This window comes from Gallus gallus, chromosome 3 (assembly GCF_016699485.2).
Source record: "Gallus gallus isolate bGalGal1 chromosome 3, bGalGal1.mat.broiler.GRCg7b, whole genome shotgun sequence".
NCBI classification, from domain to species: Eukaryota; Metazoa; Chordata; class Aves; order Galliformes; family Phasianidae; genus Gallus; species Gallus gallus.
This window is the reverse complement of record NC_052534.1, coordinates 105,283,336-105,296,349: the sequence shown is the minus strand read 5'-3', so window position 1 is coordinate 105,296,349 and position 13,014 is coordinate 105,283,336. Positions and strand designations below refer to the sequence as shown.

The window sequence follows — 13,014 nt, the reverse complement described above, 5'->3', positions numbered from 1 at the left end:
GGTTCTGGTTGGATATTAGGAACAATTTCTTCTCAGAAGGAGCAGTGCTGCAGTGGCACAGCTGCACGGGGAGATGGTGGGGTCACCGTCCCCGGAGGTGTTCCAGGATGTGGCACTGAGGGATGTGGGCAGTGGGCATGGTGGGGTGGGCTGGGGTTGGACACAGTGGTCCTTCCCGACCTTAAAGGTACTTCCATGTTTTGGTAACTCAGAGCTTCAAGGCAATGCCGAGAGAGGAAGGAAGAAGCTTTCCTGAGGTGCATAAGAATGGGAAAGGAGCGGTGCTGCTTGCTGCAGGTGGCAGGCCTGAATGGGTAGGGGACTGTGTGAGCCTTGCCAAGTGAAAGGGCTCTTAATTCTGCATCTCTGGGCACATTCAGGGCTCGTGTCCCCGGGAATTCTCAATCTGTTGCCCTCTTGTTGGCTGAGATTAGCAATTATACAGGCCTTTTAGTTATCCTAAAAGTATTATTAAATTGAATAATCCAGTGACAGATCTCCGCAATAGAGATTTGAGTGTATAAATATTCATTACATGCAGCTATGAATAGAAGAGATTTCTTATTTTTGAAAGCCAGGGGAGATGGTAACATGGATAAGGCTGCTTAATCCTTTTTAAGCAAAGAGAACAGAGAGGCTGACATTCAGAGCAGGGCTGATAGCCTGCTTACTGACTGTGTCAAATGGGGCTGAGGGGTGCGGGGTGAATAACAGAGCACTCCCAAAGCCTCCAATGGCAACACCCAGTGAGTCCCTTAATGGGGTTAAGGGCTCAGTTCTCCTGGGAACTGTGGTCAGTTATCCTGCAGGCAAGTGGGAATCTCACTCGTTATCCCTTGCTGTGATCACAGAATCATGGAACGGGTTGGGTTGGCTGCCCAGGTGGGGTCACCAGCCCTGGGATGGTGGAGATGTGGCACTGAGGGCCGTGGTCAGTGGGCATGGTGGGATGGGCTGGGGTTGGGCTTGGTGATCTCAGAGGTCTTTTTCAACCTGAATGGTTCTCTGATTCTCTGAATTGCCTCTTTGTTGGGAAGACCCAAGTCAGGATGTGCCTGTCCTGGGAGCCAGCTGCCTTCCAGTTTTGGGATGCTCAGCTTTGGAGAACTTGGAGCCCGGCTGTGGTTATGAGCCCCACTGCTCTGCTGTTGGAAGCAAGCTCGTGTTTTTAGCCTTGCCCTTGGCTTTTTATTTCCAAGTATCTCTCCCCAGACAGCTGGAGAATGGTAAACCTATGTATGGGACCACAGGTGCTCCTAAGAGTTAATAACAGAGGCTGGAGAGGGGTTGTGGAGCCTTCACGTGTATGTTTGGAGGAGCAAACAGCCCACAACTGCTCAGCATCTGAGTACAGAGCTCGGTGCTGCATGATTTCTGCTAGCTGGATTGCTTCAGAGAGCCATGGGGAGAGGAGCTGCTACTGCACATAAAACCAAGCACTTGCTTGGGATTTTTTCTTCACATTTCCATTAAAATATCAATTAGGGCTACGTAATGGCAGGGCATGCTGCAGCTTGCTACTCACCTCACATAATTCTTTCCTTTCCAACTCATCCTTGTGCTCATTTCTGAGACCACGATCTCGCTTCCTTCTGCTGAAAGATGCCCCGTGCTCCTCCAGGATCTCTTCCAGGAAAGGAGGATGCTCGGGGATGCTCAGCTCCAACTGCAGCTCCGCTCTGTGCCAGCTCTCCCAGACCCACAGCTCTCTGCTTTGTCTTCCCCACCCCATTTGCAGTGGTGCCATTTGGTTTCCCAGCCTTCTGCTTGCCACTGTTGCTGGAGGAAGGATGCCTCAAGGAGGGCATCCAAGTGGAGAGGTGCCGGTGTGGTCCTGCGTCACTTAGAGGGCACCACAGGCTGCTGTTAATTGCATCCATCTCATCCGCTGCAAGGGAAGCAATAACTTCCCTTTTTGAGGGCATCAATTATGTCCAAGGGTGTGAGGATACCCAGCACTGCAGGGCTCTGGGTTAGGGTCGGATAGAAGGCATGCACAGAAGAACACAGCCCTGAATATTGCATTAGCAATGCTGCCATCGATGCCTGCTGCTCACGTTACGCTGCTCATCATCAGTGTTGCCTAAACATCATTTCATTCTCAAAATGCCACTGTAAATAAATACCAGCCCCACTTCATTCCTACAGTAGAGGCAGTGGGGATGGGGACGGAGCCCTGCACAAGGTCAGGACAGAAATGTGACGTTGGTGGGGATGTCAGAGGTCAGCATGGGCTCAGCCCCCCTGGGATCCAACAGCGCTCCTCCTGTGTGATCCCTTTGTTGGGTGCTTGAGAAAATTGGGGGGTTTTGTCCTCATTCAGAAAGGGGGAGGGGAAGCAAGAAGTAATGCCAGCAGACAGAGCTGTCTTCTGCAGTTTTTCTCGCCACACTTGGATGGATGTGGAGATGGCTCCTTTCAGTTGGACCCTTGCAGAACAGTAACCCTGAAGCCCTCCATCATACACAAAGGTTTTCAGTGCACTTTCAGGTTGTCTGTTCGTTACCCCACGGTTGGTGGCCTAACCTTCCCACACACTGAAGGCTGGCTCTTCTGGAAACACAAAGTGCCCTTAAATTTTAAACTATTTGACTCCCCTTGAGGTATTTTTCTTGTTTGCCAAAGCTCATTTACCTTGGACCCTTAAATCCCTACCTGCTGCTGTTACATCCACCAGCACAAATCCCTTCCCCATCACCTTTCCCATTTACTCCAGACTTCGGGCTGAACATCCGCTCATTCACTCTCAGCACTGATGAGGGCTGAAGGAGCTTGATGGCATTTTCCTTACCGTGGAGGTAATTGTGTGCCTCAAGCAGGCACAGGAGTGCACTTTGGGGCAGTTGTTCTCTTAATTCACTTCTCCTGGAGTGAACCATTTTTTATTCTTCTCATTTCAGCATGAGCACATGTGTATTAGCAAAGCAAATTATCAAGGGGGAATGGTTTTAAACTGCAACAGGGGAGGTTTAGGTTGGATATTAGGAGGAAGTTTTTCACCCAGAGGGTGGTGACGCACTGAACAGGTTGCCCAAGGAGGCTGTGGATGCCCCATCCCTGGAGGCATTCAAGGCCAGGCTGGATGTGGCTCTGGGCAGCCTGGTCTGCTGGTTGGCGACCCTGCACGTAGCAGGGGGGTTGAAACCAGATGGCCATTGTGGTCCTTTTCAACCCAGGTCATTCTATGATTCTACAATTTTATGATCTCATGCTTTAAATCACTGTTGGTTTTGTATGGCTGTGTTGGTGGAGCTGTTCATAATGCTGCTCACTGCAGCACATGGGCTGCAGGCATGGATGGGGCTCAGTAGTGAGAAACCTGGCACCTGGGGGACATCCTTGTCCCTGTGGTCATTTGTCTATGGGTAGGTTTTGGCACAGCTGCCCAGGGAGGTGGTGGGGTCACCATCCCTGGAGGTGTTCAGAAACCATGGGGATGTGGCACTGAGGGACGTGGGCAGTGGGCATGGGGGGATGCGTTGGGGTTGGACTTGGGGATCTTAAAGGCCTCTTCCAACCTGAATGATTCTATGGTTCTACGTGCATTCATCTGGGATTGTCCAGGGATTATCCCAGCACTGCTTCCTTCCATCCCAGTGCCACCACCCGCTCCGGAGTGGTTTTGTTTTGAAGCATCGTCGGTGCCCATTTCTGTGATCTGGGGCTGATCCTTTCCCAAGGAGCTCACTTTTGTATTACTGCAAAGGAATCAAACTCACCGACCTGTGCTCTCCTTTCCTTCCTCAGTTTGCTGCTGAACTGGAGCAGCTGGACCAGCTCCTGCCATCACTGGAGAAAGCTGCCCAGCTACCGGGCTTGTGCGGGCCAGAGAGGAGTGAGAGCGGCGTGGCTGTCAAATCCGAAATGCTGGCAGCCCCCCTGCAGCCCAGCACTGCCCCCAGAGCCCCCACCGGCCTCAACCGTAGGTGTCAGCCCCGGGGTTCGTCCCCACGTGGGGTCCTTGGGGGGTGGGAGCACAGGGGATGCTCGGGGGATTTGGGTTCTCTCCGGGTTGAGCAGTTTGACGCCCGGACATGGAGGTTTGGAAGCGTTGCTGTCTCTTTGAAGCAGTGCTTTGGGACTGAGTGCACCCAGGTTTAGTGTCGGAACTGATAGGGAGGGGTTAAAATTGAAAAGAACACCCTGCTTTTTCTCCAAAGTGAGCAGTTTCACCCCTAGAAATGAGGGTTTCTCTCCTGAAGGAGCCCACAAGCAAGCAAAAAAGCCGGAGGCTCCAACTGTGGCTCTTTGGCTTCCCCGTGCTGGAGTGTGAGCAGCAAACAGGGCCAGCAAGCCTTTTACCAAGCAGAGCATGAAGTTGGCTGTACGAATGCACCCAAGTTACAGTGCTGTTATGTGGAGCCCATGCCATGTGATTAGCAGCCCTGTGCCACCCTCACTGCTCCCCTTTAGTTCCCTGCCAGCCCCAGCACGAGCACTGCAGCCAGGACAGGTCCCACAGGGCTTTGTCCTATGTCTGATTTTTCCTGGTGCACGGCTATAGTTTCTTCCATCCCCTGCATCACAGCCCAGCAGAAATACAGCAAAGAAGGTCTGAGCATGAACAGAAGCATTTGCTACGTGCTCCCCGCTGGCAAGCTGCAGCTGAACTTGTGACAATCCATGCAAATGAGAGTTGTAACGATGCGAGGCTTAGCAGCATCCTTTTCCCATGTGGTTTTAATTGATTTAAAGCCAGCAATGCCCAGCAGAACATAGCTGGAGTGCACACAGGCAGCATCGTGGAGCATCGCTCATACTACTGCCACTCCCCTGAGAGGAATCCCCATTCACTGTGAAGGAATTGGTCCTCATCCTCTCTTCTAGCGACGTACAAAACCTATTTATATACATATTAGAGATGCAAGCCTTCTCCCTTACCCCAGAGTACCCAGTGTCAGCTTCCTGGTGGGGCGCTGCATCCGCTGGTGATGTTGCGATTTGCTCATGGGGAGAGATTTGAATTTTTATAAATACATGTTTATCTTTGTTTTCCAAACCCAGCTCTCAGCAGCGGGCAGGGCATGCAGGCAGCTCGAGCCCCCTTTGAGTTCTGCGACCCACTGGAGCCAGCTCAGCTCAGGCCAGTTGCTTTCCCCACAACCAACGGCAGCAGCCCGCGGCCCCGAGCGCCGGCCGAGCAGGGCAGGGGCACCGTGCCAGGACCAAACCCCTTCCCACCTGACACAGGTACGTGCTGCCATGGGCACCTGCTCTGCTCAGCCAGCTGTGACAGCAGAAAGGGGATGCAGTGGGAAAGCTGTCCCTTGGGGGGCTTTTTTGGGCCAAGTCTCCACCCATTACAAACGGGGAAGGCCAGGGGGAAGTCTTGAGAGGTGACGGCCTCGAGTAGGACTAGGGGGGGATTCAGGTTGGGTATTAGGAGACGTTTATTCTCTTATAGAGTGGCGATGCAATGCCACAGGCTGCCCAGGGAGGTGGTGGGGTCACCATTCCTGGAGGTGTTCCAGAGCCGTGGGGATGTGACACTGAGGGATGTGGGCAGTGGGCATGGTGGAGTGGATTGGGGTTGGGCTTGGGGATCTGAGAGGTCTTGTCCAACCTGAATGACTCTGTGATTCTGTGTTCATGCTTGTGGGTGCTGAAGAGATGCAGGGTGGCGGAACTGGGCTTAAATATGCCTCCTGTCCACCTTTTCTTTCAAAAAAGTCAAAAAATGCCATGAGAGAGAGCATGAGAGAGCACCTCCATCCCTATGGAGAGAAGAGCCCCTCTGACATCTGAAGAATGCAAACCCAAGCCTTCCTCCTCTTTCCAACTGCATGAAGCAAGCCAGTGGCTCAGGTGTCTTGGTTTGGGTTGGAAGAGGCCTTAAAGCCTTAAAGCCCACCCAGTTCCAAGCCCTGCCGTGGGCTGGTTGCACAGGGCCCCTTCCAGCCTAGCTTTGGTCACTGACAGGGATGGGGCGCACACAGCTTGCCTATGCAGCCTGTGCCAGGGCCTCCCTGCCCTCTGAGTAAGGGCTATACCAAGGTCAGAGTTGATTTCCATGAAGCCTGGAGTGCCTGTGCTGCTTTGGGGTGACAGTGACATGGTGCGGTGGCCAAGTCCACCCAACAGCTCAGCTGTGCTGGTACGTGGCTGCAGGAACAAGGGGCTCACCTCAAGGGTTTAGCACTGAGCAACACTAGAAGAGAGACATCACAGAAGTGCAACAACCCAACTCTACTCCTCCAGTGTGGTAGCAAGGACAGTGTGGGATGAGACTGAGCTGCTGTCCCCTGGCATCCTGCATCCTGCACGTGTCACTGCTCACCTCTAAGCATAGCTCTTGCCCTGACCACTGTGTTAGGTGGACGCACACCCCGACACCCTGTTATGACGTTGACCTCTTGCCAGTGAGTTTCATGTGCTGCACAAAGGGCATCTCCCTTTGTTGCTCAGATGGCCCCATGTCTGTGCAAGATGCACAAGAGCACGTCGGCCCCGGATTTTCACTTTGTTCTTCGTGCCCGTGCTCTGTATTTCCCCATCTGAGCTTTCCTCCTCCAACACATCCCCTCTTTTCCCAACATTCCCAGCCTGCTGAGCCGCTCAGCGCTACAGTTTTCCTCCCCATTCCAAGCAGTGCCCAGCATCAGCCCTGCACCAGCTGCAGGATCCCACCCATGACCTTCCCTCCTCTCGAGGCCGTTGTGCAGCTGCAGTATGACACCCGCCTTCATGACCATGAGCAGCTGCAGGCTGATGCTTTGCTTGGGAAAAAACTGCAGTTTTCAGCAGAAACAGAACTGGGAACTGTTGTCAGGCAAGCAGGGAAGGCTTGGAGAGCTGCACTGCGGCTGCGCAGGGCCGGCCCCACTGGAGCTACTGCTGCCACTGCTTTTATCTGCCTGTTGCCAAGCAACCTTAAGGCTTTTTTCAAGACATTTCAAGAAGTAAAGGAACACCTCTCCCTGCTTCCATCCAAGAGCAAGCTTAGGGCTCTCATGTTTTGGTGTAAAGCCCAAAAAACAGGCTCAGTCTGGGAGCTGTCATTGCGTGGAGCTGGGGATGCCTTGGGACACCAGTGAAGACACCAAGCACTGCTGGGTTTGTCCCCAGATAGGGCAGTTCCCTGTTCTGGACGTGCCACCAAGTCACCAGGTCCTGCCTCCAGGTCCTCTTCCCTCCCCAGGCTGTGCCTGGGATTTCTGTTCTGTTGGGATGTTGGAGGCTCTGCTGGTGGCACCTCAGTCCTCAGCAGTGCTGTATTTTATTGGGGAAAAAAATCATCACAACAGAGCTTGGTGAAGTTAAAAAAAAAGAAAGATTCACATCCTCGGTAACCACCTTTGTAAGTATTTTCCCTGCAAACCCATGGGATTGGCCACTGATGGCATATCCCGAAGCAGCAATCCCAACCTGGCCAGAAGGGGGCTTATCCCCTCTGTCCATCTGCATGGGGCTCCATGGCCAACTTAGCCAAGGTGTTCTCTGATCTTCTGGAGGTGTTAAGAATGGTGGAGATGTGGCACTTGGGGACATGGTCAGTGCGCACAGTGGGGACGGGTGAGGGTTGGAATGGGTGATCTCAGAGGTCTTTTCCAGCCTTAATTGATTCTATGACTCTGTGATTCTATTTCGAGTTGGATGATGTAAAGTCTCCATCCACATAAATCTCCCTGTCCTGGGCTCAGGCTCCAAGTTCTGCTAAACTTAATCTAATTGCATTGGCTCCTTTCCCTGCACAAATTAACTTTTCTCCAAAATAGAGTCAGAAGATGCTAATGGGTGTGTGCTATTTTTTTCAACTAAAATCTCTAGTGCTAACAGCTGGCCTTCAAGAACGAGCCCTCTGACTTGACTAGATTTTGAGAAACTTGCTGGAAAAGTTCAGAAAAGGGAAACTGAGATGGGGTCATAGCATTGGTACACATCGAAGACACATAGACCTGGTGGAGCAGCCACACAGGTGTTCTCCCAAAGCCCAGGCTCATCCTTTGGGTTTGGGTATGAGACCGAGCTCTGAATTTTTCTGAATGTTGCCTCTAACAGTGGATTTATCTGCAGAGACCATCAATGCCTCCATGGCAGCATGGCTTGGGCATGGGCAAGGCACCTTGGCTGTGGTTTTGCCCACTCCCAGCACCTCTCTGCACATCCCCTAGGGTGCCTAAGCCCCCCTTGGCACGCTAACGCTTTCTCCCCTGGCCCCTCTTCTCCCCGCAGGGATGTCAGAGCTGGAGATGGGGGTGCCAGATCACCAGTTTGGGCAGCCGGGCATGGGCGAGCAGATGCCATGGACAGATAACAGCATGGCACCCATGAACCGAGGCACGCTGAGTAAACCTGAAGAGTAAGTACTGCGGCTCGGTGGCTTCCCGACCTCACCCAGCAGGACTTCAGGATGCTCTGGCAATTTCTGCCTCTGTAAACAGGGCATGCACCATCAATTCTTGGTCCAGACCTGATTAATCCCACATATCCACATTGAAAGTCTTCACTAACCAATACTGCAGCTAGAATTCTCCCACATTTTTCTTTCTGGGGTCAGCAGTGGCATCTCGAGAGCCATGGGACGGTTTTGTGTCTTTATGTCACTGCAGCTCTTTGCTGTCCCCATTTGCTTGGCTTCAACTGAAAGTTCCTCTTTAGGTCCTTGCCCTGTGGAGCAGCCAAGGAGTCATCACTTCAGCGTGCAACATCACTTCTTGGCTGTAAATGCCATAGCAATGCTATTGCAGGAACCTGGAGGTCAGTTATTTTGGGGCTGGAGGTGAGGAGGGCGGGGAACCCTGCTGGTGGTGCTCTCTGCTTGATGCCATACAGGGGTCACGGGGCTTCCTCATTCAGGAGCTCTCCAACGCATCAGCACTGGCAGTGTGGACAGAGGCTGAGTGCTTCCCCATGCCCAGAAGTCAGGTACCTGTTAGATAGATGATGAGCTCTGGGAGGATCCTTTTGCAGCCCTCGTTGCCAAAACCCATCCATAGGTTGCTAATTAAATCCTTAAGAGATAAGCACAACTTCTGTTTTCCTACCACAAAGAGCAAATGTATAAGAATTGTATTTGAGTGAGGCAAGAGCCAAACATCTTCTAGGAGCCTAGTTTGGATTAATTTCTAAAACCTCTTCACTCAGCCCAAGAAAATAATTGCCTAAGTGCACACGGATCTTGGATTTTGGCTGGAAGTACTCAGTCTCTCACTACTTGAAAGAGCTGGGAGATAAAACCAACCCCTGTTTAAATGAGGAGGAGCATTTACATCAGCTCGAGTCCTTGCTGCAAGGAAGCAGCTTCCCTTTTACATCTCAGTGGTGTCGCAGTTTCGTCTTCAGTGTGAGATCTGTGGGGCATATCCAGCAAAGGGCAGAGCAGTTCTAAAAATCAATCTTGGTTTTAAGCTACAAATGTTCCTTAAAATTTTGCTTCACTTGCTTTATCAGGGGAAAATGACCTTATCTTACTCAGCAGCCCTGTGCTCTGAGCACGGAGCCAGGCAGCCTTGCTGGTGCCCAGCTCACTTCCCACCTCACTTCCCTGCAGTAACTTCAGCAGCCTTATGTCTGATGGAGCTCCATAGGTGAGAGCTGCCTTGGCAGTCTCTGGAGCAGCACTTTGAGTCCCCAGGAGCAAAAGGCAGCCGCTGTGTTGGAGGTGAGGCTTGCTCATCAGCATCCTCTCCCAGAGACTGCTTCAACACAAGGAAGGGGTTCGTCAGCCCTTGCAGAGGTCTTCAGGCTCTGCTTTGGTACAACAGCCTTGAAAAGCAACGGTGGAGAAATTGAAGAGAGCAGATTCCTCTGTAAAGCCGGAGAGGAAGTCTAAAGTCAGAGGCTTGGCTGGGATCTGTGCACTTCCATCTAGTGGCACAGCCATAAACTGCAAAACCCAGCTTGGGCTTCAGCTGAGAGCAGGGCTTCTGCCAAGGAGAAGCCTCTGAGCTGCGCTCTGCACTGATAATGTGCACTGATCGTTCTGTACTGTGTGCCTTCAGTTGGGCTCCAGCTGCAGAGCAACTCCTCTCTTAACTGTGTTACCAGCAGAGCTTTTGCTTTAGGGTTTGTGAAGGTTTTCCAACTGCAAGGTATGTATCCATCTCCAGAGCTCCTGCCTGGCTCAGTGAGCTGACCTGCCTGGCCAAGGGGTGCTTCCTTGCAAATTCTCCTTGTCCCCAACCCCTCTGGATCTTCAATTCTCAATCAGGTGGGACGGTTACAACATGCCCCCTTGTGTGCCTGAGCCTAAGTGCTCTGTGTCATTGATGGAAGAGTGGTAGAGGCACTGTGGTCCAGGTCCAAGGCACCTTGAACCACATCCAGGATGCTGCAGGCAGCTCTCACACATGTTCCTCTAATCCCCCAAGATCAAGAATGTGACCCAGGGCCTGGCTTGATGGCTCCAGCACTGGCATGTTGTGCCAGCAGAGATGCCCTTGGTGTCCAGGACATCTGTGCTGGGCAGGAGCCTTTGGAGGCCATGCCAGGGAGATGTTTTATGGGACTTCAAGCAGCATTTGACACCATATTCCTCCCCCCCTGCCAGCACGAGGCTGACCTGCATGGGATGCAGCATACTTGATGCTCACTGGAGGTTTATTTCCTATCTAAGGGTTGTATTGTCCTTATCCTCCTTATAAACCATCCATGCAGAGGTCTGTTGTGAGCCGAAGAGACGTTCCCAACCTGCATTCATCCTCTCATAGCCTGCTGATGCAGAGAAAAACTTTGTCCCCCTCTTTCTCTGCAGGACTGATGGCTTTGAGCAGCCAGCTCTGGTCTTTGGCTTTGGCCCTCCGAGTGGTTCAGTACAAAGCAGCCAGTAGCAGGGACCTGGGCCGTAGGAAACCAGCCCTGCTTTTCACCTCCGTCTCCCTGCTTCCCTCTCTGCCCCTGCTCTGTAATGTAAGAAATCCCAGTGCCGAGTATTTCTTTCCCTGGATTAAACTGCGTGTGTTGGCTGCAGCACTCTCAGTCCCATTGGCTTCAGTTCCTTACTGTACATCTGGTCCTCATCTGGAGCTAAAAGGATAAACATGTCTGCTGCTTGGGAACTGCTGGCATGCTCCAGTTCTCTCCTTTGTGTCTCTCTGTGAGCGTGATGTGCCATGGCTCCTTTCATTGTGTCAGACCCGGCAAATCCGATTGACTCCAATTAGTCACGTCATTGGAATGTCTCTCATTACATATTAATCTTATTCCCAAAGAATATTGAGCGAGCTTGTCAGAAATCTTCTTTTTGCAGCTAAAAGGTTCCCTCTGCCTTCAGCTGTTTCTCTTCCAGCTGTCCCAGCGCCTTCCCAACCTCCCACTCTGCTCCCTGCGCACGTTGTGCTCTGCCTCCCACCGCCCTGCCCGTAACTCCTGCAGAGCAAAAGACCAAGTGGTCCTCCAGAACCCCACCGAAGCCCAGCGCTGGCTCCATTCCCTGTGGGAGTTCATCCTGGCAGCGGGGTCGTGGGTGGGAGGCCAACAGTGCGGCGCAGAGCGGGATTTCCTATGGCTCAGCCCCGCTGCTGCTTGGACAACCCTTCACGTGTCTCCTCGGGCTTTTGTCTCTGCAGCCCCTGCATCACCTCGCAGCTGGACGAGCTCCTGTGTCCTCCCACCACCCCGGAGGGCCGCAACGATGAGAAGGCGCTGCTGGAGCAGCTCGTGTCCTTCCTGAGTGGCAAGGACGAGACGGAGCTGGCCGAGCTGGACCGAGCCCTCGGCATCGACAAACTGGTGCAGGTAGAGAGGCTCAGCGGGGCCAGGCAGAGGTCGGGGCCGGGGTCAGGTCATACAGTCATAGAACAGCTGAGGTTGGAAGGGACCTTAAGGATCATCCAGTTCCAGCAGATGCCGAGCTCTGACATGAGCGTGGAGGAGGATTTCCAACATCTGGTCACGGGAGGCCAGATGTGAGTGGGAACGCGCATCAGATTCGGAGAGGATACCTAATCCTCTGCCATTCCACCGAGAAAAAAAAGTTGGAAAGCATCCCCATGAAATCCAATAGGCCGCTCTCGGCTTAAAAACGCCATCCCCCATGAGAAACGTCAGCCCTTCAAAAGGCAGCTCATGTGTCGGGGCGTGGGGAGGGCTGGCAGCCCGGCCCGCTTCCCCGCCGCGCTCGGGGTTGGGGCGTGGAGGAGCCTTCCAGCTGGAGTCCCACAAGCAGAGATTCCTGAGCCTTAATTGTGCTGCCTAATAATATAGCTAATGGCCTGGCTGGTATGAGAGCCCGCAGCCCTCGCTGTTGAGATTGGCTTACACTGCAGCTGCCCCTCTCCTCTAATTTAACGGTGGAAAAAAATGACAGTTTTGCCTCAGCGTTGCCATCTGATTCAGATAGCACCATGGCCCTGGCTACAGGCGCCCATGCAGAGGCATCTGAAGGATTTGGGTTGTCCTAAATAACAGGGCATGGCCAGGGGGAAGCCTGAATTTAGGCAGAGAGCAAAGGACCTGGAAGATGAGATGCATTGCTCGTTTTTTTCATAGAGTGGTTTCTCTTTCCCTGCCCCGCAGTACTCACATGCTTTTTCCAAAGCAACGAGCTGAACTGGAAGCCTCTGAATCACAGAATCATAGGATCATTCAGGTTGGAAAAGACTTCTCAGATCCCCAAGTCCAACCCCAACCCACCCCCATCGTGCCCACTGCCCACATTCCTCAGTGCCACATCCCCATGGTTGTGGAACACCCCAGGGACGGTGACCCCACCACCTCCCTGGGCAGCCTATCCAGGATGTGTTACTGGCAGGTAGGACTTACATCCCTGGGGAGAGCTTAGGGATTTACTCTGACTTCAAATCTTTGCACTTGAGGCCCAGATACTTCAGTCCCCGTCCAGTGCTGGCTCTGAAAGCAGGCACGTGGTTGCCCTGGGGATGCTTTGTCACCTCAGGACGTGGATGGATCTCCTCGACTTTCCCTGAGCCCCCTCCAACCCACAGGGATTGGGCTGTTTCTCTCTCCTCCACACTACTGAGGATGTGGGGAGAGGAAGTGCTGCAGATATCTGCACCCAGTTTCATCAGGAGATGGGTGGAAAGTGGATAGTTTGGGGAGAAAAGATGAGAAAAG

The 13,014-nt window shown here is 52.8% G+C and overlaps 1 protein-coding gene across 13 annotated transcripts in view; it reads left to right on the top strand.

The window, feature by feature from the left end:
* The window catches only part of NCOA1 (nuclear receptor coactivator 1), a 156,427-nt gene that overhangs the window by 134,608 nt on the left and 8,805 nt on the right, over positions 1-13,014 (top strand). For all 13 annotated transcript variants that reach the window (XM_025148795.3, NM_001012882.2, XM_046938959.1 and 10 more), the window contains 4 exons: positions 3,748-3,922; positions 5,005-5,190; positions 8,173-8,299; positions 11,508-11,676. In XM_025148795.3, coding sequence (XP_025004563.1) covers positions 3,748-3,922; positions 5,005-5,190; positions 8,173-8,299; positions 11,508-11,676 — 657 coding nt within the window. The remainder of the gene's footprint in view (positions 1-3,747; positions 3,923-5,004; positions 5,191-8,172; positions 8,300-11,507; positions 11,677-13,014) is intronic.